At 39.1% G+C, this 24,161-nt stretch overlaps 1 protein-coding gene across 1 annotated transcript in view; it reads right to left on the reverse strand.

Moving 5' to 3' along the window:
* TBX5 (T-box transcription factor 5) overlaps positions 1 to 24,161 on the reverse strand; it is a 77,882-nt gene that overhangs the window by 18,263 nt on the left and 35,458 nt on the right. The window contains exon 4 of the mRNA XM_089691210.1: positions 2,091 to 2,243. Coding sequence (XP_089547336.1) covers positions 2,091 to 2,243 — 153 coding nt within the window. The remainder of the gene's footprint in view (positions 1 to 2,090; positions 2,244 to 24,161) is intronic.

Below are 24,161 nucleotides of genomic sequence, written 5' to 3' on the forward strand. Positions count from 1 at the left end.
GGGATGTTTGCACAACCTAAGCTAAAGGCTAATTACTTGAAAACAGCATCTATTTCAGCTGCCCATGCTTCTACACATAGCTGTGCCTTTACTCGGAGCTCCCTGTTTTCTCTGCACTCTGGTAGGCACTGTTCCTATCTAGTAGGAAATTGCCTTTGGGAGTTATTCCCTACAAGGGTATTCCCACTCCTCCTCAGGGAAATTCTGCTGATCCTCAGTATTCCATCTCCTTAGAGGAACCTTCTGAGTTACAGAATTAGTTGGGAGAAGTTTCCATTGCTCCCTCTCCAAGCAAGGACCTGATCTCTCAGTGTCTTCCATGGACACTGGTAGTTGTTGATAGCATTGGATCTTATGTCCACCCTGGTGCTTTTTTCTGGGTGCTCCCTTTAGTTTACTTTAATAAGTAAATGGTGTTTTTCACCTGGGATTCAGTTCAGGTCCAGATCTAGGAGTTTGCTGGGGTGGGCTGTGCCCCCAGATTTTGGTCTTGCCCCTCCAGGACCAGTGGAATCAGCATGGCGGAAGCTTTAATGAAGAACCGAAGTCCAGCCCATGTGGTGCACATAGCCACAAGGATAAAATGAAAAATGAAAGTGTACTTATTCTTTGCACCCCCAGATCAGACAAACTAGATCCTGTCCTGGTTCAGTTTGACTTTTATACACTTAATCATGCAAATTATTCTAAAAAATCCAAGTTCTAATTTTGTTACTCAGGATAAATTATTTTAGCACTCAAATTGAGGAAAATGATTGCATCTAGTCTTTATTTGCAGACATATTTCCACACACATGCACACTTCAAGGATAAAAGACTAAAAGGATTTTGAAAGATATATTAGTTGCAAATAAGGTCAAGCAGTACTATATCTATCTCTCCTACCTATATTGAAAATGAGCAGATGCCATTCTTTCCAAGGATCAGGGTGTATTTTTTATCTAAAGATTTCTCCACATGGGCAAATTCTTCACTTTATGTATACAGTATACAGATGTTACACAAGTAAAAAAAAAACAGGTTGGCTTCCCTGCTCTCCATAAAACTGTAAAATGTGCATAAGCTGGAGAGAGGCTTGGCAATTATGGAATGGTGGTTTTATATGCTAGCTTCATTAACTCTTTACCTGCTGTTTAGCGGGACTAGTTTGCAAGCATTATAGTTTGACAGTTTCATTTTTTGAAACTGAAAAATACCAATTTGACTATCCTAGATAAGCGCTGGATTAGTGTGTGTTTTTTTCATATAAAATCAGCTTACAGTTGAACAACAGCAGAAATAAGACCACATTATAACCCACTGGCCTGTGGATTTGTCAAATCCCTATAATTTTATTTCTTTCAGCTCATAAGTGTCACATACAGAATCATATAATCATATAATACCATTTTCATTAGTCTTTTTAGCTAATTTCACCAACATCTTGTAGGCAGGTGCAGTCTACATTCTCTACTGTAGGTGGCGCTCGTCCAGAATGGCAATTCAGCTGAGGAAGGAAGTCAAGAAAAACTGTGTTTCTCTATGATTCCCTTGAACCCCTAGGATAGTGTTCTGATTGGCTACACTGATTCTAGGTGACCCTGTGCCTATCTTGGGTCATGCAGAGTCTTTTTGTGTCCCTTCCCCAGGGTTTTGGCGCACATTTAGTGACTCCATAGCACAGGGACAGGATTCCTGTCTGTCAGGGACAGCACTAGCAATAGTGAGAGGTTCCAGTGGAGTAGGGAAAGCTTAGGGCCTTTGTCTGCAACTCAGCAAGCTGCCCTTTGGGTTGGACCAGCCAAGCTGTACTCCACTGTCCTTGACAGGTGCTTTATCCAGCTCAGGCCTATTCCTTGCTAACCCCTGTTGAATGTGTGTCCCTGCCGGGCTGTTGTACTGTTTTACAAGTTCTGCAATATATTGTTTTCTGCAATCAGGGACTCTGTATGTTTTCTGCCGTCGCATCACACTGCACCGACAAAACAAGCTATCTAAGTGTGCCCAGTGTAAAAAATAATAGTATATAGACAATCATTATCTTACTGTCAGTGGCCAGCTGTACTTTCATGGTATGAGGAGCATGTGGATTTAAACATTTTGTCCTTTACCTTGTGGTTCTGGTAGGAAGTGACTGCTATAAACGCTGTTTCCGAGAAGACATGTGTGCAGAAAGCAGTGTTCTTGGACCCAAATCCATTATTTTCATCTGCTTTAACTATGTGGAGCCGAGGCTGATATTTGTGCATGGAATTCAGGATGATCTACAAAAACAGCCAGGACAGAAAGAAAATTTCAGGTACGAAAAACTACAAACTGATTTTAAATATCATATAAAATAGGTGCTGCTGAGTATTGCTCTTAGGTGCCTTGCTCAGGAATACCATTGAAGACATATTAGCTTTATTTTGCAAATAATACTTCCTGATATCATTTGTAAATTAAAATTCCAATTTAATAAAAAAAATTAATGTATATAACTGCGAAAAAAGCTATTTTGTAATGCAGTTTGTTTAAAATAACCTTATATTTCAATCTGTAAGCAGCTGCAATTTTCAGAAATGCCAATATAGTTTTTGCTGCTGACTTGAAACCATGGGAACACTGCCATTTCTTGCTCCTGTGATTGACTCACTGCCGAATTTCTCTTTACTCAACACAGGAACTGATCATGTGATTAGACAAGGTAAATCCTTTTCCCAAAAATTATTTAAATGCATATTATGGCATTATTCTATTTCTCATCTAAAGTAGAGTTCAACTATAAGTGAGTAAGCAGTGTGGCATGTTTTAATATGCACACATTATGGCATGTACCCTGGGCATGCTAATACAGGGACATTGACTTTCCCAGACCAATCAAGGGGGTAACCTAGGCTAAACAGCACACTTACGGAATTGAAAAGTGCTTCTAGATACCTCCTACACCTGCTAATAAAGAAGGAACAGAAATAAATATTTTTTTATGGCATGTACCCAGGGCATGCTAATACAGGGACATTGATTAACATTTTTCCCAGACCAATCAAGGGGTGAACCTAGGCTAAACAGCATGCTTACGGAATTGAGAAGTGCTTCTAGATACCTCCTACACCTGCTTATAAAGAAGGAACAGAAATAAATATTTTTTTATGGCATGTACCCAGGGCATGCTAATACAGGGACATTGATTAACATTTTTCCCAGACCAATCAAGGGGTGAACCTAGGCTAAACAGCATGCTTAGGGAATTGAGAAGTGCTTCTAGATACCTCCTATACCTTCTTATGAAGAAGGAACAGAAATAAATATTTTTTCACCCTAGCTTGCTCCTGGAGCAAAAAGCATATTCTGTATGTGCACAGTGACTAACATCATATACACGATAATTCTGGGATTTAGGCAGTGGTGGACATGACTCTGGCGTCTGGACCACAATAGTATTTTTGCAGTGAATGATATGTTAACAGAATGGCTCTCCATAGGTGCAATTATTGGCATCATGAGGGCAGAAGTGCTCTGGCATGTGATAGTAATATTACTACTGTATTACTGTTCAGCTAGATCAAATTTTGGCCATAACTGCTTCCTATGTATCATCAAAGCCCAATATAAGCAAAAGGACTGTTTTGTTTTTTAGTTTTGGACAGAGAGTGGAAGGCATAGACCTATCAAGTGTTTATGGTAGTCTGCGTCTCCACTGGGTAAATTTGTTCTCACATCCTATTGGGCCATTCTGTTGTCACAGGAACAGGAAGCAAGGTTAAATCTCCGTAACAGGATCATGAACTGCAGTACAAATTTATCAGGAGTATCTACTTTTTCCAGACCTATCCAAAAAGTTTGGCTGGAGTTGGGCTTTAAGCCAAGCACTCATCCGCTGACATGTCCCTTACATTTACCTACATTGTACAGTCCTTTTTCAGAGGATTCTATAAATATAGACATTGTTCCCCTTACCAATAGTCCTGTTATGCTAAATAAATCATTTCAAAAGCATTTACAAGCATAAAGGAGCAACATGCAGTAGGTAATAAGGATACAGGATAGGTAATACATGCCTATATACTTTTAATTGTATGCTCCTTGAGGGTTAGGGACTGATGTGAATGTACAATATATATGTAAAGCGCTGCATAAATTGATGGCGCTATATAAGTACCTGTAATAATAATAATAATATTGCAAAGCGGTTTATTCCATTGCCTTAAGATGTCTACACACAGATCGAAATGTGCCTGTTTCAGCAGGAACCAGCTGCATTTCAATGTGCGTGTGTGTGTGATCCTCCCTATTTGACAGAAGCCAATCATTAGATAGGCTTATGTTGAGGTCCCACTAAAAAAGCTTCTTTGATCAACGATCTGCTGTCAATGGCTGCAGCTGCTGATTAGTGTAGTCTGACATCAGAGGAGTCCCCGCTGTCAGAATACAATAGCACAGCAGGGAGGATTCCTATATCCAACTCGCTTGTGTGGATGCACAAATCTGTTTTTTTTTCCTTCAGCTCACTGGTTGTATGAAAAAAACAGTGTGTTCTTTACAATATCATACTAAGAAAAGACTTTAAAAAAAACGACAGCATACAACCATCTTGTGAATGATTATGCTACTATGAGGCTGATTTACTAAGAAGCTGAGAATCTTTACTGAAAAAAAAAAAAATATTCACTTCAAATATCCAGTTGTGTGAAAGGTAAATTTCTGTTTACTTTCCATACCTAATCATGATGCTTTTCACATGACTGGATAATTGAAATGACTATTTACACAATTTTTTTTAGTAAAGATGTTCAACTTCTTTAGTAATTCAGCCCCCATATCTATAGCTATTCCAAAACAATGGCACACAGTCCCCTGGTGAGACCTTTCCGCTACCCTTGCAGAATGCATGCATGGTCCAGTTTTTCCACAGCCAATCGAAATGGGAGCCCAGAGAACCTTAACAAGTTGAATAAGTTGGTGGCATTAGGCATTTGTCTTCCCACATCTCACATCCAAGTGTGAATTTAGCAGATTGTTTGAACGTTTGTGAAAGTGTTGCACTGACACCAAGTAGGTGAACACAAGTATGCATCTTTTTGGACAATTGTTGGCCCAAATGGATAGAGGGTGGTATATACATAGTGGGTAGACATTGGTGTGAACCAACGGAGGCAAAATGTGCACAAAGAGGGTAGAGTGGACAGTGTAGGGCAGATTCTGGACAAAGTAAACAGAACATTCTTGTTGGGCATGGTACATTGCAGTACTTTCTGTTGAAATTAATGTGCATTTTACAGTAAGATTTGGCCACTTGTTCAGACTCAAAGACTGCTACTACAGATTTTTTTCACCTTTAGCAGCCCCTTTTGAAAAAGCATTATGTGCTCGCTTGATACACAAGTTCCCCAAGGTTCCTAAGTGCCAGGTTATGGAATCTAAACAGAGATGATAAGTAAGGACAGTTCAAACATGCAAAGGTTAGACCAATGCAGACAGAGGGTCAGACAAAGAAAGATCAGAGTCAAACCAGCTGGTCAGATAGGGTATTGAGATTGAACAATAGAAAAATAGGAGGAGGCAACAGGCAAGGCAGGATTCAGGAGAACTTCAAACAAGTGCCTTACGGATGACTGAATTGTAACCAACTGCCCAATTTAGGGCTGCACCCAATATGTCTGACCAGCTCAGGATGGCTGTCAAGACAATGCACCAGCAGAATGGGCTTCTTACCAATATATTTTCATATGAAATTAACATAAAATGTGCATAGAATATTCATTTTGGAACCCATTTAGGAATACTTTAGTTCTTGCATTGCATCTGGGGTACCCAATGAAATCCATGTGAAAGAAACTAGACAACTGCTGCTTTAGCATATCATAATATTCATATAGTAGGTTAGGGTTTTATGTAGTATGCAAACATAACCCTGTTTTAAAAACCAAGTCTACAATAAAACAGGCTGACCGATGTATAGAACAAGTGCTTGTGAAAAAAAGGTTTTGTGTTTAAACTGCCCAATCTGACTTTTGATTAACCATTTGATACTTTATGCCTCCAGCCCAGTGTTTGTCAAATTTTTTTCAGTCAAGTAGTCCTTTAAAATTCTGCTCAATCTTGAGGCACCCCATTCTAAAATGTAAACAAAATGAATAGTTTTACATAATGCAGTAACATCCACACACATAGGACACCCAAAGTTATAGGTGATATATTCTTAGGAAACAAATGCACCTTTGTACACTGGTACTGAGTACTATTCCAATGTTTCTCTTCTCCTTTAGTTTGTCCACCTCACTTAGCTAATGTGACCCCAGTGCTGATGGATTAGGAGAGGTGCAAACAAAGATGCTGTGCAAGTACCCTCCTTATCAACCAATGACATTATTGGTTGTTAGGACCCTGGTGGCTAGAAGGTTGCAATGGTTCACAATGAAAACCTATGACTTTGTGTAACTAAAAGGCAGGCTTGATCCACCTGCTGGCTTGTATTTAATTTTTGAGTAATTTGTAGGCATTTTGCCAAGAAAAAACTTGAAGGCACCCCAGGGTGCCTGGGCTCCCTGGTTGAAAAAGGCTGCTCCAACCTCAACCTCGATTGTGCTATGGTCAAAATGCTACCTGTCTTAACCCCTAAGTATTTCTCAAGATTCCTCTTGATTTGGTATTTTATCTTCAGTACTCAGGAGGGGTAATCTGGACACCTATGACATAAACACCTAATACTGTAATGCCCATGTCACCACTGGTGACATAGAAGGCCCATGCTACCCATGATACGGTCATCATTAATGATGCCTTCCATAGAAACAAATGCCTCACCCATTCAATGTGAAATGTGAAGCATATCTCTTCTACGTAGCTAGTAAACACTTCATTAAAATCACACTTTCACTGGTTCAGTCAAATTCAAGTATCCTGGAAAGGGCTTCCTGAGTTCCATAAACCATTTTTACCTTTGCCACTCTCTGTAGGAACATGTAGAAGCTGCATTACTAACAAATGCAGATATGTTTTTTTTTAATCCAGATCAGATTCATGAGGGAATTAAAAACAAAAAAACCTAAAAGTGTGTGACTGTGACAGTCAAATAATCACCAAGAAAGTATAAAGCAGAAACAATTTAGTAATTTCTAAGGACTGTATGCATAATAAAATACATGTGTAGCTTTTCATAGCACTACAAATATCATTTTAAGTATTTCTTTTACAGTATATTTCTAACTCAACTTTAAAGATTTTTTAACATATCACCTTCCTCCCTTGAAGGGTTAAGTGGTGTCAACTAACAGTCTGATTTAGACTGTAAAGATTTCCATTCCCGAATAGGAAAATCTATAAACTTTACAGAACCTGGAAGAATAACCATTTCAAGGGGCCAAGAGCCAGCTTGCTAAGGCAGGCACACAAGTTAGGCATCGTACCCTCTGATCCAGGCAGTTATAATAAATAAAAAAATAAGGATTTCACAGGCTTTAAAACATAGTTGGTGTTAACTCTTACTGTACTCTTTCGGAAGCATACTGAAGAAATTTTTTGCACACCCTGAGAAGAAGATGTTTAATTCTTGCACTAAGGCATATTGGTCCATTTGGAAACACTATGAACTTTAAAAGTGGCCATCTGTGCATAGTAAACATTGTCCTGTATATGTTGCATAAATCAGCTGGCATTGCATGAGATCAGGTTGGCTCACAGGCTCCGTTTGATCTTCTATTCATAATATATTCTATTCATCTCTACTTGTTGTAATTTATCTGATCCAAAACTTGACATTTCAAAGAACAATTGATTACTCTGCATTAACATTGATAACTATATTCCTTTTTTTTCTTAATGATTGCATTGTCTGTAGTCATACCTGGTGATCCTGCAAGTAACAGCCTTTCCATGCACTTCTGTTATTATTATTATTACAGGTACTTATAACATGTAACTCTGTACCAATGATCCTAGTGCTTTAGGCTGAAAATGCTTACTCAGCGTGTCTCTATGCAGGATTTAGCCCTACTTTACCACAAAAAAAAAGAGAATAGGTTTTCCTCTTTCTGAATAATCACAACCTATCACACAAGGCAAATCTTGAGCTGGTCTTGACAGATTTTGACAAGCACTGGTTTCTTCTGCACCATACTGTTTCCAAAAGAGCTGGCATTAGGGGTTTATGTGGAACTTACCTCTTCCCCATGAGGCAAGAAAAGTGTCACCCCCTGCCTCAATGGAATCAAACAGGTCCCAGAATTTTACTCTTCTCTCCCAACTTAATAAGTGTTATGTACTATAATTCTATAATAAGAATGGTTACACCATTTTCTTTATAAACATGAATGAAAATGGACAATGACAACTATGAAAATCAAATTCTAGCATTTTGGAGTTGAAAATTGCAGCCTAAAGATAAGACAGGGCTTTTATCCTTAAAAGAAAGATGGAAATATTGGAATTGTCATTGTTAATGCAACCAAGGTCAGATGTCAGCAGAAGTCTAATAATTGTTGGCCGTCAACTGTTTAACTTTACACCTTGGGGTTGATTTACTATAAGCAAATAGGCTGTTCACTTTGCCAGGGAATTTTCCTTTTTCTTAGTGATTCTGGTGAAAATTCACTTTGCAAAGAATACCTAATTATGTGCAAAGTAAATTAAAAAACAGTATTTTGCTTGCATAAGGTTTGATGATGGAAGACAGCTGCACTTCACCTCATTCACTAAGATAAGAAAAATTATCTTGCAAACTGAACAGCCTATTTGCCTTTAATAAATCACTCCCATTGTCCTCAGTGCTTGTGTGTAGTACTCAGTGAGTACAGTGGGAGACTCGACAGTTGACAAGTCAGACTTACAGGTGACCTCTGACCCTTTGACACTCATCTAAAGTCTCAAATTCAGATAGAGCAAGTAACGCTAAAAAAGAGGAAATATAATTATTTCATAAGTAAGCCTGCAAAATGATAATAAAACTGAATATCCAGAATCCTGCATAATTTGGATCATGATGTGATCGTAATTAAAGCATGTATTAGGAAGACCACTTTGGATTATTTTATCATTTGTTGACTGTGTTTCTTATGTAACATTTACTTTTATCTGTTGAATGGGTAAGGTGCCTAAAAATCATTTTATCAGTTCACTTGAACTGGAGATACTAGACTGTGTGCCTAGGGTGTTGGACTGGTATTGTTAAGATGAATATCACATCATTTCAAACAGTTTAAAAACTATTTATAAGCAAGAAACAAGCACTACATATTAGGTTTGCTACATCAGTTGATATTGGCTGTAGACCTTTAAGCTTGGTTTATACAGCAATCAGATACCTTCATCTATGGCCAGTTTACGAATTTCACTAATGTTTAGAATTACATCTATGGTCCTTACTTAATACGGAAACTTGAAACAGTAGGCAATCATCTTTACTTGACTGTCCCAACACCTCTAGGAAATTACACTAATATATCCTGGTCTCCTTTATTGATTTGAATATACTTTTCAAGTAGGAATTCAGAATAGAGAATGGAGATTGAGTATGTTGCTACCATTAAGTTTACCTGTGATAACAGTCGAAATAAAAAGAAAGTGGACCCATTGCCATTGCACTAGAAAAGGGTACAGGCTATATGCACACATCACGAAAACTATAGAAAAAAATAGTTCTTTTCATTTAAATTGGAGAGCTATGCATTTTCCCTACTAGAAGAGCTGGCGTCAATAGCAGGCAGATCCCGCCAACCCCTTCAACAAGGGAGACATCCTAATTCACAAGGCTCCTCTCATCCCAGTGGCTTAACCAAATTCCTTTGACATGTAGGTAACTTGCAGGCCTCAGCGGTGAATGATCTAATGGCTTTTAATTTCATTACAGTGACTCTAATTGAGAGGCTACTGCTGCACTTTTGCACTCGGGGGGTATTCTACCATACTCACTTAGTCTCTTCTCACAGTAGGGGCACGGCTGTTGCCCTTTGCTTATACCCCACCCCCAGTCTTCTTCCTCACCTCCCACCACTAAACTGCGAGAACTACAGGCTATGTTAAGCTGTTCCTTTATAGCTTCTTCTCTCCTTTCATCCAATATCTATATATTTCACAGGCTCATTTAGTCTCTCCATAGTGTCCATTTTGTATAGTTCACATTAGACTGATATTTTTTTTTGCGCAATATCAGAAAATTGTAACTCATAATACTCAAATCTACACAGAGATTAATGAATTTAGGTAAATCAGCCCCTAGACCACATAAGTATTTATTAATAAGAATTTTTTTTTTCTTTTCAGCTAGTGTCATTGTTTGAAATCTGTTTTAATACTTAAATTGGAAGTCCAGTCAAATCCTAGCTATACCTAAACCTGCTCCCATCCCCATTCTAAGCCTATTCTATCTACCCTGCAAAGGAAAGATATTTATACTTACCTATAAGTAAGGTCCCTCTGGTCCAGTCACATTATCAGCTCCCAGCATCAGCTTCATTGTAGAGGAGGGAAAGCCAACAATGGATGCCCCATGGTAAGCCTATGGGTGACATCATCGCTACTGTAATCTGACTTCCTGTTAAAGGGTGGCTACATCAGTTCTCCATGGTCTCATAGTATGTAGCAATGCAACCACCCTCTCTTGCTCCTTCCTGAGATGTACTATGGATTATGGACTATGAAGTTTGTAGTGTACATAAAGGAGTACAAATGACTACAACTAATGTGCATTACTCATTCCAAACAAATGTATGTCAAGGGGAAAATGAGAGTCTCTGGAACTCACTGAGGACATTATAGGGAGGCAGAAAAGCACAGTAAGAAATGATTTCATGAAAAATAGGTTACAGGGCCATTCAGTAGTAGATGTGTATGGCTTATTTTTGGAGAATAAGGATATAGTTTAGCGTCAGTTCAACTGCTGATACAGGTTGTAAAGGCTGAAGGGTTTTTACCTTCATGCATTCTATGCATGAAGGTATAAAACCTTTTGTGTGCAGCAGTGCCCCCCCCCCCGCCCCCTCAATACTTACCGAGCATCATCGTGATCCAGCAATGTGAATGACAGTCTTGGCTGTCCCGGGTCTCTGCCTCCTCATTGGCTGAGACAGAAGCGGGAGCCATTGGCTCCCACTGCTGTCAATCACAGCCAGTCAGCCAATGAGGTGAGAGAGAGGGCAGAGCCAGGCCACGGTTCCATGAGTGAATGGACACACGGAGCAGCGGGTGCCCCCATAGCAAATTTCTATGACAGAGAGGGGCCAGGAGAGCCTGCGGGGCACCTGGGAAGAGAAGGATCCAGGCTGCTCTGTGCAAAACCACTGGACACAGTAGGTAAATATAGACGTGTTTATTATTTTCCAAAAAAAGTACCTTTAGAGTCGCTTTAAATCAGGCATGCAAAGCCAGTCTGAACTTTGAAGAGTAAGAAAGTATGCTACCTATGTGGGTTTATATGGGTGAAAGAGTTTAGACTGGCACCACCAATATTTCACTGCTTGTCCTTAAAGCAACCAAGAGGTTGAGCAATGGCCAGGGGCGGACTGACAACTCATGGGGCCCCCCGGGCAATAGGGGATCATGGGGCCCCTGTGTCCTCACCCACACTCAAACCACACCCAAAAAAGCCTATGAAAGGTACCAGGGGCATGTCATGGGGCCCCCTACTGACCCTGGGCCCTCGGGCAGTGCCCGAGTGCACGAATGGTCAGTCCGCCCCTGGCAATGGCATAGAGTCTGCAGAACTACTGTATAGCCACTGTTCTAGTTATACTATGCAGTTTTAGAGCACAGTAGAGGTGGGTGAATCACAAGTGTCCAACAATGTGCATTGTTTGGCAAATCTCATGGCAAGTAAAATGTGTTTTATCCTTGCATTGGCTATGTGGTTGGAGTTGTCCTTTAACAATAAATTAGCTATCCCGCGGCTAGATAAAATGTATTTGAGAACTTTTTCTTTTATGTTTGCTAATAAAATATACCACAGCCAAATGACATAATACTTTTTTTGATGTTTGAATGATCAGTCTAGTTTTTATATTAGCTAAGTAGGAGCAAATGTTAGATGTGGCAGATGAATAGTCACCATTTTTCAAGAGCATGTTTGCATTTTTCTAAAGTCATAAAACCAGAATAAACAACTTAAAATACTCAATTACGGAAAAAAAGACAAAAGAAAAAAAAATACTATGCTAAGTTTTGCCAAGTCTCTGTATATATGCAGCTGTCTCATTACCTCTTTACATGTCCGTAATTTTACAATATACTGAAGAGATGTGAATTTAACCCTAATTATACATGCTCTGTAGTGCATCAAGGTACTTTCAGGAACCTTTTTTTATTTTATTCTAACAATTTTTCTGCTGTAGTCTACGCCTCTCCCCAATTTTATAGTGTATTCACCAAGTTATTATCACACACTAGTTGGTGCATATGTAGAAGAAAACATACTTTGCGTTTCCTAATTTTTTTGTGCAGCTTGTAAATGACAATAAAGTCTCATTCATGTAAACAGTATGCTTTTAAAAAATCACATTAGATCCCTTAAGAACACAAGCTGACTCAATAGGGTTGATTTACTAAAACTGGAGAGTGCAAACTTTGGTGCAGCTCTACATAGAAGCAAATCAGTTCTTTTTGTCAAAGCTTAATTGAACAAGCTGAAGTTTGAAGCTGATTGGCTACCATGCATGGCTGCACCAGATTTTGCACTCTCCACTTTTTATAAATGAACTCCTAAGTTTTGGTGCATTTTCATATAAACTATCAAAGTCAAACTATATTGTGCAGGATACATCCTGTTAGTACATATATACATATAGTATATACATAATGGCTTTTTGCTTCACAATATTAGTTTTCATTTTGTGCCTTTTTTGTACATATATACTTTACGAATATATGAATGTCACAACCTAATATCCAACCATCAGGGGCGGACTGACAACTCATGCGGCTCCCGGGCAATAGGGGATCATGGGTCCCCTGCATCCTTGCCCAAACTCAAAAAAGCCTATGAAAAAGGTACCAGGGGCATCTCATGGTGCCCGAGTTTCCAAATGGTCAGTCCGCCCCTGCCAACCATCATATAAACTGTTTGATCAGCTTAACGGGATACTAGCCTGCCAACTTTACTTTTTTTTTCTTAACTGTGAGATTTCAGAGAAAAACTATGCACACATTATGCAAAATGCGCCACATGTTTGTTCAAATTTGTGCTCTGTACAGCAAAAAAGTGGATATAAAGTGTTTAAAACCAAGAATTCTGCAAAAAACAGCTTTCCGTGAAAAGTAGTAAACTGTAAGTACTAGGTTTTGGTTTAAGTTGGCTACTCCAAAGAAGACAAATGTGCTCTGGCAAAACAACAAGTGGCAAGTGTTTGTATAATTTCCCCCTGCTGTGCCAGTATTCTGGTTAAAAGTAAGAGTAGTACAAATTATTTTATCCTAGTGGATTGCTGCTTTACAGATGAGCATGTATAGAATCTTGCTTTAGCTTGGTAATGGTGGCTTTGAGTGCATGTTAACAGTACATACATTACATTACAGTTGAATATCACTAGTTGGTATTTGTAAGACAAACTTTAAATGATGGGATTATTGATTAGTTATACATTATACTACTAGTTTAAAGCAGTTCTGGAGGATGAAGGTTTTTCTTAAATACATTCTCTGCATTCAGGAAAAAAACCTTCTAAGTGTAGTCCCACCCCCAGCCCACTTTGTATACTCTCCTGAGCCCAATCTTGATCCAGCATTATGCAGGAGAGCAGCAGCTCTCTTGGCTCTCTCCCTCCTCATAGGTTTACAGTCAGTAAGGAGGAAGTGGGGAATAGGGCCAAGCCACACTCAGTGTGTCTATGGATGCACAGAGTTGGTTCAGCAGCAAGCCCACACGAGTGCCCCCCTAGCAGGTGACTTTCTATATTATTATTATTATTTAGAATTTGTATAGCGCCAACAGTTTGCACAGCACTTTACAATATAAAGGGAGACAGTACAGCTACAATACAATCAAAACAGGAAGATTAAGAGGGCCCTATTCATAATAGCTTACAAGCTAATAGGGTGGGGCAAGTGGTAAAAAAGTTTCTAATTGTGGGGGATGAGCTGATGGAAGTGGGCACTCGGAAGGGAGGAGCCAGGAGTGCCGGTTGGGGTTATATCTGTTATATCTTATATCTTTTTGATGGGTGCAAAAAAAACAGTTGTTGATTTTTCTAGAAATCTTGTGAGCTGTTAATTTCTTGTGCTCTCTGACTGTGTAGAAAAGAGGGTTATGAAGATGAGGATGGGGAGGCAATAAGGAGAGGTCTGTTTCCTTTGTGGTTCATCAGAAATGAACTAGGCAGGGCTGACACTGTTTGTTCAGGAATTTAGAGCTGTGTTGTCATGTCAAAGAGCCTGAGCTGGTCCTGTCTACAGCCTCAGCCAATCCCTGATTGGAAAAGTGATCAGCAGGGGGTTGAGAGAGGTATATAGGGATTGGAGCAGAGAATAGCAGGGTCCTTCACCTGCTGGAGTTTGACCCAGCCTGGAAGTGCTGTTAAACCTTCCAAGACTTTAAGAAGTCCTGGATGATTCTAGCTCACCAAGGAGCTGAAGGATCACTTCCAAAGTTGCAGGACGGTAGAAGTGCAAAATATTTCTGGCAGATCAACAGTTTTTTTTTGTATTCCCACCATGTTTAAAGGAAAACAAACTAGTGATGTTTGAAAAGTGCATGTATTGTACAGGTGTACAAAATAGTTTTTTGTCTTGATATACGTTTTAATGGAAGTATGCAAAATAACAATCATTTTAACTTTGTTAATTCATTCCAAACATTATATGAGCTATTATTGATATCCATGAAATACTGTAGCTCACTCAAGGTACCATAAAGTGTGCCTAAAGTGAAGTAAAAGTTTGTAAAAACTTGGATAACATAAAGGGCACCTCTGGGTGCTAACCCAGTATCTCAGTCCATCTTTTTTAAATCTTATGGTGCACTGCAATTGAATTTTCCACCGTCTTCTGTGGTCATCTTCTGAGCTTCACAACCAGCTAGACAGTATCATGAGTGACCATTAGTGAGGCAGGAGGGAGAATTATTTACCTACTAGAGAACCTTGAGTTTCATGGTTTGCAGTTGAAGGGCTGAGATGATATGAAGATATTTGCAAATGCTTGCTATGTCCTATCAGTACCATTTTGCTAACTTTAAGATCATCTGAGATTTGCTTTAGTCTTGGTTGAGGGTAATCCATTAAAACTAGATTACCAAGAGCTCCCTGCATGATGTTATGGAGAGTCTACCTCCTGAAGAGTGTTCTCTAAATGTTCTTATGTCAGTGTTTTAAGAGTCAAAATTAAAAAAATTTAACTGGTGGCTGTGAGAAATGTTTTAATACTAACACGTTGGTACATCAGGCTTTCTATATGTAAGAGAGCAAGGTGTTCCCGGATAAAATATCCTCTAATTATTTTTATATCTCTTTCATCACTGCAGATTTCATCACTGCAGATTGTAGTTCTGTGCTCCTTCATAAAGAAAAAAGCCTCTTGCTGTAACTGATAGAGCTTTGTTCTTCCTGCTGCAATTTCCATAAAGAAAAATGAAACATCCAACAAACAGAATTAGACTCCTTCCTAATTGTAAGAATAGGCTGCCAGATCTAGGAAATAAGTGCTGAAATCATTCCCTGTGGATGTTTTAGTTCAACAATATCTACCCAAAAGTGAAAAATAATTTTTGATGCATTGACAATAATTTTTGATTCATTTACTGTTTACTGATGAAAATGTTGCTTAAGATACTATAACAACTGCTTGATGTTAATATGGATGTTTCCACCTGGGAGGGAGCACTTTCTTCACTATAACCTGATCTTTGACTGCACTCTGTCACAGGAAGACATAATAGCCTCTGGTGGCTGCAGCTGGCCTTGTACAATGGCAATGTTCCATGAGATGATTGCACCCTAGCATAGAGGGCTTGTGTTGGAACCTTTGGAAGGCTGTCAACATGTGCTGACAGCTGCAGCCATATAGATACCCATAGTGTCTACAGGTGACCTAAGACAAATTTTGAGTTAAAAATTCTTCACCAACCATGCTAGCACAATCTTATAAACAGGATAATGAATGTGATTGTTAATTTATGTAGTAAAAAAAGAATCAACTCCTTGAATATAAATAGATCTACAACACTAAAATATTCAGTCCCCGAGAAGCACTTGTCAAGAACATGCAGTTTACTAACTAAAGCCTGTGGGTTTGATCTACTAACAGCATATAGTCTGTTCACTTTGGAAGGGAGTTTTCACCTTGCAAAGCATACCTAATCATGTGCAAGGAAAATAAAACAGTGTTTTTGCTTGCACATAATTGAATGACGAAAGGCAACAGAACTTCATCCTATTCACTAAGCTAAGGAGAAGTTCCCTTGCAAAGTGAACATCCTATTTGCCTTCAGTAAATCAGCCCTTAAATTTAATTGTGCTGAATAATCTAGTGCTATAATACAAATGGTCCTAGCCATTTAGAATAAATAAATGCAGCTCTTAGGTAAAGAGCTCTGTTTAAGGCTTCCTACTATTGATTCAAAGATTTAGATGGAAAACACAAAAATACTTTGATCCTCCATTGTTGAATACATGATAATAGAAGAACAAATGCAAATGGTAATTGAAATGCTTATGTTGTTTCCAGATGATTTATACAGTATATGCTTATGGCCAATATATACTCAACTTGATTTGAAGCTATCAAGATTCAGACATCAAAGAACTGTAAAATCTTGCTCAGATTGCATTAATATTTATAAAAGCTTAACTAATCAGCTAGGATATCATATCCAACTTGAATGTGCCATCCAAAGAGATTCTCTATCTCTTTACTGTAACATTCCAATTCTAGTAGGACTGCTTAAAATGAATGTTAACCATTGCTCTTCAAAACTGCGCACCTTGGACTTGTCACATTTTTCACATCTTAAAGAGTAATACAGAATGCATCAGGGGGTTAAGGGTTAAAGTAGACAAGATATGTCGAAATGGAATTTCCAGTCATACTAACGGATACTGATAGAATTTGCCCTGTTGTCTTATGATAAATATACAAGCTCAAAGCAGGACTTATCTGTAGAAGCCTTTGAAGAGTGACTTAACCCCTGCAGGAGTGACTGAGGTTTGGAAGGAGCTGCTTGCACTTCCATCCGGCCTCATGTTGCCCTCTGCTCTCCTCTCTGCTTAGATCTCTTTGTCTCTGGAACTCCTTATCCAATAGTGGATGTGAGCTGGATTTGATCCTTTGTTTATTGCTAGTGACGTCTCTTTGTTCATCTGAATTGAGAAGCTCGAAGTCAGTTGAGCTAATGAGGGTTATTTGCTAACTCCTTTGTTCACAGGAGAGTATTCAATTGAACCGCTTTATGCTACTGTTTGCTCTTGAATTTATTTGTGTTTTTGAAATATTAGAAAAATCATAAATATGAATATGGTGAACAAACTGTAATCCACATGTTCATAGTGATATGAAGTGAAGTCATGCAACTGATTCGGTCATATTTTAGTACCAATATAAATATTAGAAAACATACATATGCAAATGAAGATTCTGAAACCCTACCTAAGATGTTTTCCTTCCACACTGTAAGAGCTCTTAGGTGTATATATATATATATATATATATATATATATATATATATATATACTGTATATATATTCAAATAGTCTGCTGTATGCATGAAACAAATCTTTATTGCACAGTCATACCTAGTCAGTCACTAATGAAGCTACCATAGGTAGGGGGCTGCAGCCTTTACTGAGCCCACACTGCCGTAGCCCCTGTGCCATCTGTAGGAAATCAGGGACATCTGCATACTAAGCTTGTGTCTAAGGCCTGTTATGTGCCAGCTGTTAAAGGAAGCTTGCCCACTCCTAGAAATACGCATAGATACTCTAAACTCAAAGGTAAAAGGCTGAACTTATTGAGCCACGTTATTGTCATGCCTACACTAAAATGATGCCAGACATCCTTAGATTTGCTTTATTTTTGCAATATCCAATACATATGTAATTGCTATAACTAGTACTATAACTGCTTACAATTTTAAATGGTTTACTATAATGCTAAGCAGTTTTGCCAAGACTTCAGAAAGCAGAAAATCTGGTGCTGGGTACATACTGGTTCTGTAAATATATGAAATTCTATTTTCCCCCCATTTAGGCAAGTAGAGGATTTTCAAAGCAAGTCAAAGTAACATAAAGTCTTATTTCTATAAAATAATGTATACATATAAATATATTTGTATTTACCATTAGACACTGGCAAGGCCAGTACCTAGGGCACCAAGCTCAACAATTTTAAAATGTTAACTTTTACTTTATATTGTTTCCCTCTTATGCCCACCTCTGAGCATACTTGGCTACAGGGGCGGACTGACAACTCATGGGGCTCCCGGGCAATAGGGGATCATGGGGCCCCTGTGTCCTTGCCCAAACTCAAAAAAGCCAATGAAAAAGGTACCAGGGGCTTCTCATTGGGCCCCCTACTGACCCCGGGCCCTCAGGCAGTGCCCGAGTTTCCAAATGGTCAGTCCGCCCCTGCTTGTCTATATTCAGTAAGAGAACAGTAGGGGAAGAGGGTGCAGTGGGCATTGAGAGGAGTCATAAGACTCTTTAAAGTTCATGAAATGTGAAACTATATCTCTGTTCTCTTGTTTGGAGTTCAGTACACACGGAGGCTCCCTCCAATAGTGAGTTGTAGCTGCAATCGCCTCTAAAATAATTACATGACACAAGGGGTGAAGCTTGTACAAAAAGGTGTCCTTGGGCTGTCCATAGATAAATTGCTTTTTTTTTTCCAGCCAGTGCCCTGAATGAGAAAAAACAAAACAACGGATTCCTATATCAACACAATTGAGGTGAATAGAGAAATCCGCCTCGCTGAGACATTAGATTCTGACAGCTGGGATGCTCCACTGTCAGAATATACTGGTCGATTAAAATTTTCCAACAAGCTTCTGTCGGGCAGGAGACACAAGGTCTCCACTGAACTGGCCAAATGTTGGTCCATCTATGGTCAGAACTATTGTAGCTATGATAGCCTGATGTTTGAATATAGCTCTGCATATAAGCTTTATGGGATTTCTACATATCATTTACATCTTTTGAACATAACGCACAAAACAACAAATATTTTTATATTTTTTGCATTTTCTATAACCTAAGCTAGCAAAATATTTTAAAAGCATAACCAAACATGTTCCTGATAACACATACATGGTATTTCCAACAATTCCAACAAATTGTAAAGAATTTATCGTCATTCATTTGATGGACAAATCATCATTAGTTAGCAAAGAGTTAGTAAAGGGTTAAAGGTTTCACTTCATGCAGCTTTGTACATGTGGAGGGATATCTCCATGTGAAAGGCCCAGGAACTTCAAGGTTAAATCCAAAGTCACTCTCTCTTATCTGCATACTCACAAGCAGTGTTTAGCAGATAAGTGCACAGTAACATTAGCAGCTCCTCATCCCTGCCTTTGTGTTCTACTTTGAACAAATAAACACTGCTTGGTGATGTAATCATTTTTGTATTATACACTGATTCATTTTGTTTCCCTCAGATGTGACATTGGTTTTCCAGTCTACAATAAATGTAATTTTTTTTTTGTTCTTGCACTTAAAAAAATTGCTTTGAGTACAAAGGGATCAAAACGGATGCCTATACTGTCATGTGTGGATTGTGATGTGAAAAGGACCATACAACTAGCAGTCCAAAAAACTGCACAGTGCTCCCACAAGAGAAGGATCATCCTTGCCAACTTACGGAAGCCATTATCAGGCCCTAGATAAAATATTCTTCCTTGGATCCAAAGATATTTGCCAATTACAGACCGGTGTCAAACCTCCCCTTTTTAAGAACAGTGATTGAGAATGCAGTTGCTAACAGGCTGAAAGCCTGGCTGTCAAATAAAATCTTTGACAAATTTCAATCTGTCTTCAGGAAAAGACATATTACAGAAACAGCACTAGTCTCTCTATTAAAGGACCTATTGAGAACTAGAGACAAGGGAGAAGGCTCCATCCATATCCTCCTTGAGCTTCTTCTGCTGCATTTGACACTATGAAGTTGATTTACTAAATGCAAATAAACTGTTTGCATTGCTGGGGAATTTTCCCTAGAGCTTAATGAATGAGGTGAAGCTCATTTGACTTCCATCATCCAGTCATATGCAAGCAAAAAGCTGTTTTTTTTTTAATTTTCCTTGCACATTATTGGGTATTCTTTACAAAGTGAAATTTCACCAAATTCATAAAGCTCTGAGGAATGTTACAGAGTGAACAGTCTATTTGTCTTTAGTAAATCAACCCCCATGAACCATAACATCTTACTGATCCTACCGATTATAACCGGTGTCGAACGAATACAGTTGCTAATAGGCTGAAAATTTGGCTGTCAAATAAAATCTTTGTGAGATTTCAATCTGGTTTCAGAAAGAAAAATAATCACAGTACAGAAACAGCATTGGTCTGCCTACTGAATAACCAGTTGATGGCTAGAGACAAGAGAGAATGCTCCATCCGTATCTTTCTCAATCTTCCTGCTGCATTTGATACTGTGGACCATTGCCTGGACAAGGTCATCTAGCGCCCAGAGAAAAGATGGCAAACGGTGCGCCCCCAAATGTATGAGCAATGTGTATCAACAAAAAGCTCCTCACTTACCCCCTTCAAAAAGACTAAAGCACTAATCTTCACACTTACCCCCCAAGCAAAAATTCCTTTTGCAAGTCAAATCCCCCCTCCCAGCTCACATCCCCTCCCTCCCCAAATCTCCCTCCTAAAACAAATCCTCTAATTTTCAAAATCCCCCTATGAGCATAAATTCCCCCCTCCAAATCCCCCTCTCTCAGCACAAATTCCCTCAAATCCTCTCTACTAGCAGTAAGCCTCCCCACAGTTTCCCCTCCTGGTATAAATCCCCCCTATCTTCCCTACTAGCTTAAATACCCCCCCTATCCCTCTTCCTAACACAAAACCACCCTCCTAGTACAACTCCCCCCTCCAAATCACCTCTTCTAGCACAACCCTCCAAATCTCCAACTGCGCCCAGGGCCCACCTACTGTGGACCATAATATCTTACTGAATCACATAAAGCTGCTCTGTGGTCTAAAGGGTTCAATGCTCAGCTGTTTCAAATCCTTTTTGTCAGTTCACAAAGGAATCACATCAGGAATACAATCATCCTCTTCAATTCCATTACATTCTCTGAATGATTTTTAAAACAGACTCATAGCAACACTTGAAAAATCATTCTCTTCAAAGATTCCAAAAACAATTTGATAAACACTTAGAGTCCGCAGGGAGAAATTATTATTAATATCTTATGCATATAGCCTTATCTAACCTATATTTTCAGTTCTTTTAATGCCTCGAAATTTTGCATAATGGCTGTGGCTGTTTTACATAAATACACATGGTTGCTAATGCAGCTAAGACAGCCCAGGTGTGATCTTTGGTGCCATCTTAGGGGCAGTAGTCAACCTCACTTATACCGTTTGTCCTGGCTCTTCCTTCCAAACACTAAGGGGCTGATTTACTAAAACTGGAGAGTGCAAAATCTGGTGCAGCTGTGCATGGTAGCCAATCAGCGTCTAACTTCAGCTTATTCAATTAAGCTTTGACAAAAATCCTAGAAGTTGATTGGTTTCTATGCACAGCTGCACCAGACTTTGCACTCTCCGGTTTTAGTAAATCACCCCTTTGATCACGTAAGTTCTATCTGCAGTCTGTGTTAAGCCAGTTATACTGTAGTCAGGCATATGTCTAACCAAGAGGAACAGTGTTGACATATCTGTTCTTCCTCTGTTGCATTGGAGCAATTCTGGAACCTGGCTCCATCTTCTTCCTGAATTGTCCATATGTGGATAGAAGGATATTATCACATCAGATTGCTTAGCGATTTTCCCAGAATGTTGGACTTTCAATGTTTGTGATGACAAATCTTTTCAGTAGCTACAAGCTCTTCTTAGCACCTACATGGCCTGATGATCCACTGATCATTTCAACTGGTGCTACAACATTTTATATCACTTAAAACCGCCAGAGTATAAATGCTCTTGTTGACTAAACTATAAACTAAATGTCATCTATTTCATTCAGTCGTCTATTAGAGGCAGCCATGGGGAGGTCAGAATCATTATTTTATTGAGTTATACTGTGTATGATTTAAGCACTGATTGGGCATAAGGGAGATAATTACCTGACATCCAAGTCTATGTTCGCCTCAGTTATCCAAACCTGCTGTTTATCTTATAACAAGAATATAGTAAGAATATTCCACAATGAGAGGGCATATTCCTTGCTCTCTCTCCTTTAGATGCACCACTAAGCAACTTATCCTCTCCCTTGTTATATGTCGCCTTGACTATTGTAACTCCCTCCTCATTGGCCTACCTCATCGCAGGCTATCCCCTCTTCAATCTATCATGAATGCTGCTGCCAGACTCATCCACCTTACTTACCGTTCTGTATCAGCCACCCCTCTCTGTCAATCCCTCCTCTGGCTTCCCGTTGCCCAACGGATAAAATTCAAAACATTAACAATAACATATAAAGCCATTTATAACTCTGCCCCAAATTACATCAACGATCTTGTCTCTAAATATCACCCAAACCGTACTCTCTGCTCCTCGCACGACCTCCTGCTCTCTAGCTCCATTGTCTCCTCCCATGCTCGTCTCCAGGACTTCTCCAGAGCTTCCCCTATCCTCTGGAATTCTCTACTCCAATTTATCAGACTATCGCCTACTCTGCTCACTTTTAGGCGATCTCTGAAAACCTATCTTTTCAGGGAAGCCTATCCTGCCGTCAGCTAACAATGGAATCTTCTACTCTTCCTACCAGGCCATCCCCCACAGTTACTACATTTTATACCACTAGCCCCTCCCTCCTAGATTGTAAGCTCCTAGGAGCAGGGCCCTCCTATCCCTTTTGTATTGAACTGTATTCTTGCTGTATTGTCTCATATTATATTGTAAAGTGCTGAGCAAACTGTTGGCGCTATACAAATCCTGTATAATAATAATAATAATGCAATAGAACATGCAGATAAGCAAATCCTCACAGTATTTTCTATTCACCTGCCATATGAATGGTCATACACACACAGGGTCCAACAAACATCAAGTGAATTTATTAATAAATGTGATTTGCTATTGAGTGCATGCTCCTGTGTCCAAATTTATGACAGCTAAGCAATGGCATGCCTAAAATAAAAATGTTGTTTTCACTAATGGTCTATTTGACAATTGAATAGAGAAAAACAAACAGAGGGCGCATCAGCCTAGTGCATTACCTTAAAAGTATGTTTAATGAATGTAAATAATAAGTATTGTACTCACAAATAGTCAATAAATAAAAGGCACATCATAAAGGAACAGCTCTGTCCAATTCGCACTGCATGTCTGTCTGTAATGAGAACTCTGGACATCCAAAAGGCTGATGCGTTTTGAGGACTAGCCTCAGTGGGCTCTGAGGAAGAGGCTAGTCCTCGAAACACACCAGCCTTTTGGATGTCCAGAGTTCTCATTACAGACAGAGACGCAGAGCTGTTGCTTTATGATGTGCCTTTTATTTATTGACTATTTGTAAGTACAATACCTATTATTTACATTCAATAGACATATTTTTAAGGTAAAGCACTAGGCCAGTGAGCCCTCTGTTTGTTTTTCTCTATCAGTACTTTTGGACTCCTCCCGGTCCTTTGAGGGCAGCAAGGAGTGCATATCCCAAGAATTTCGTTATGTGGTCCTAATGACATTGAGTCCATCCCCAAGCGCAGGAGTAACTGCGTTTTCCACTTCTACACTTCTATTTGACAACCGTTAGGAATAGACTGATATTATTAATGTTAACTGTAAAAGAACAGTTAAAAAAGTAAAAAAGATCATACACTCCACACTGAGCTGGAGTAATTATGTTAAGCATCTGCAAATATTCTACCTGCTTTGACTACCAGTGCACTTATGTGATTTCATACACTGCAGCCTCGAAACAGGTTTCCAGTGATAAATACCTGTACATACACTGCCTTTTTTGTTTCTACATCACCATGTACAGGATTTTTTTTTTTACTTTGCTTGGCTCATTTACATTTTATTGGTTTGTGGGCTGATCACATGGTTATAAAATAGTTGGAATGGATTTTGCTGTGCTCTTTTGGACAGTGTCGTGCACTTTGACCTATCCCCCCTCCC

This window comes from Staurois parvus, unplaced genomic scaffold, assembly GCF_062004578.1.
Source record: "Staurois parvus isolate SC_StPar_1 unplaced genomic scaffold, SC_StPar_1.0 ptg000556l, whole genome shotgun sequence".
Lineage (NCBI taxonomy): Eukaryota > Metazoa > Chordata > Amphibia > Anura > Ranidae > Staurois > Staurois parvus.